This window comes from Cynoglossus semilaevis, unplaced genomic scaffold, assembly GCF_000523025.1.
Source record: "Cynoglossus semilaevis isolate Cse_v1.0 unplaced genomic scaffold, Cse_v1.0 C19107488, whole genome shotgun sequence".
NCBI lineage: Eukaryota > Metazoa > Chordata > Actinopteri > Pleuronectiformes > Cynoglossidae > Cynoglossus > Cynoglossus semilaevis.
In genome coordinates this window covers 1-969 of record NW_007586746.1, presented here as the reverse complement: position 1 = coordinate 969, position 969 = coordinate 1, and the positions used below count along the sequence as shown (strand labels likewise).

Sequence of the window (969 nt, the reverse complement as noted above, 5' to 3'; positions counted from 1 at the left end):
AAGGTGGTGAAAAATACAAGTGTGCACATCAGTCTGTGTTGTGTCATATTAAGGTGGACTGACATTCACTGTAACCACATTTGTCTTTTACCTTTGTCTTTTCCAGTGGAGATGCATTTAAAGTTGACTATACGCAGGTCCAGACCTTCCTGCAGCCAGATGCGGTCCATGATGCGGATCATCTGCAGAGCCAACATGTCCTGCCTCAGGTCTTCTCCAACCTGAAACACCCACACATTGTCTATTATAAGCGCGACACCATTTCAGCCACCAGGGGGAGTCATGACAGCCACTGTATGTTACTGTAATTATCACACTGCAAAAACCTGATTCTTAAATGACCAGCATCTAATAAAAGTGTGTGCTGTACCTTAAACATGACGTTGATCTCTTCCCCCAGAGGGTCAGCGTTGACCAGCGCCAACTTGAGAGGAACTGCATTGGAGTTGAAGAAGGAGCAGGCCTGGGTGCACAGCAAACAGCAGTTTCAGCTTTTGTATTTTATCATACCATAATAATGCAACAGGATCCAAACACTGGAGCCTACTGTTAAGTGGTATGTATGTGTCTGTACAATACCTTGATGTTTAGTTCTTTGGCCACCAGGCTGGGGCTGAGGGGCAGTCGGCAGCTGTTCCTCTGGAAAAAGTTTTGAACATTTTCCAGGCCCTCCTGCAGCGCTACCTGAAAATATGCACCCAACTCATCTTGTCATTCAAAGGTCAAAGTTCCAGCATTAATGTCAGTTTGCAGACAGACAAACCTGTCTCGTGGACCCTGCGGCCTGTCTGACCCTCTCAGCCACAGCTCCTAACAGCGTCACTAAGTGAGTCTGTTTCTCTAACTCTGCCCTCAGTTTGGTTCCGCACAGAAACAGCAAGGCACCCAGCACCCGCTCGTAGCGCCAACCCCAGGCCGGATCCTGTACTGCATCCTTTAGCAGCCTGCAGACACAAAACATAAAAAAAA

At 47.5% G+C, this 969-nt stretch overlaps 1 protein-coding gene across 1 annotated transcript; it reads right to left on the bottom strand.

Moving 5' to 3' along the window:
* Positions 1-29: 29 nt before the first annotated feature.
* Positions 30-927, bottom strand: LOC103399264 (phosphatidylinositol 4-phosphate 3-kinase C2 domain-containing subunit alpha-like; the record flags this gene model as incomplete). Its single annotated transcript, XM_008337977.2, has 4 exons — positions 30-221; positions 371-463; positions 580-684; positions 764-927. Coding segments are annotated over 4 exons (518 nt in total), but the record flags the coding sequence as incomplete, so codon positions are not given.
* Positions 928-969: the final 42 nt, after the last annotated feature.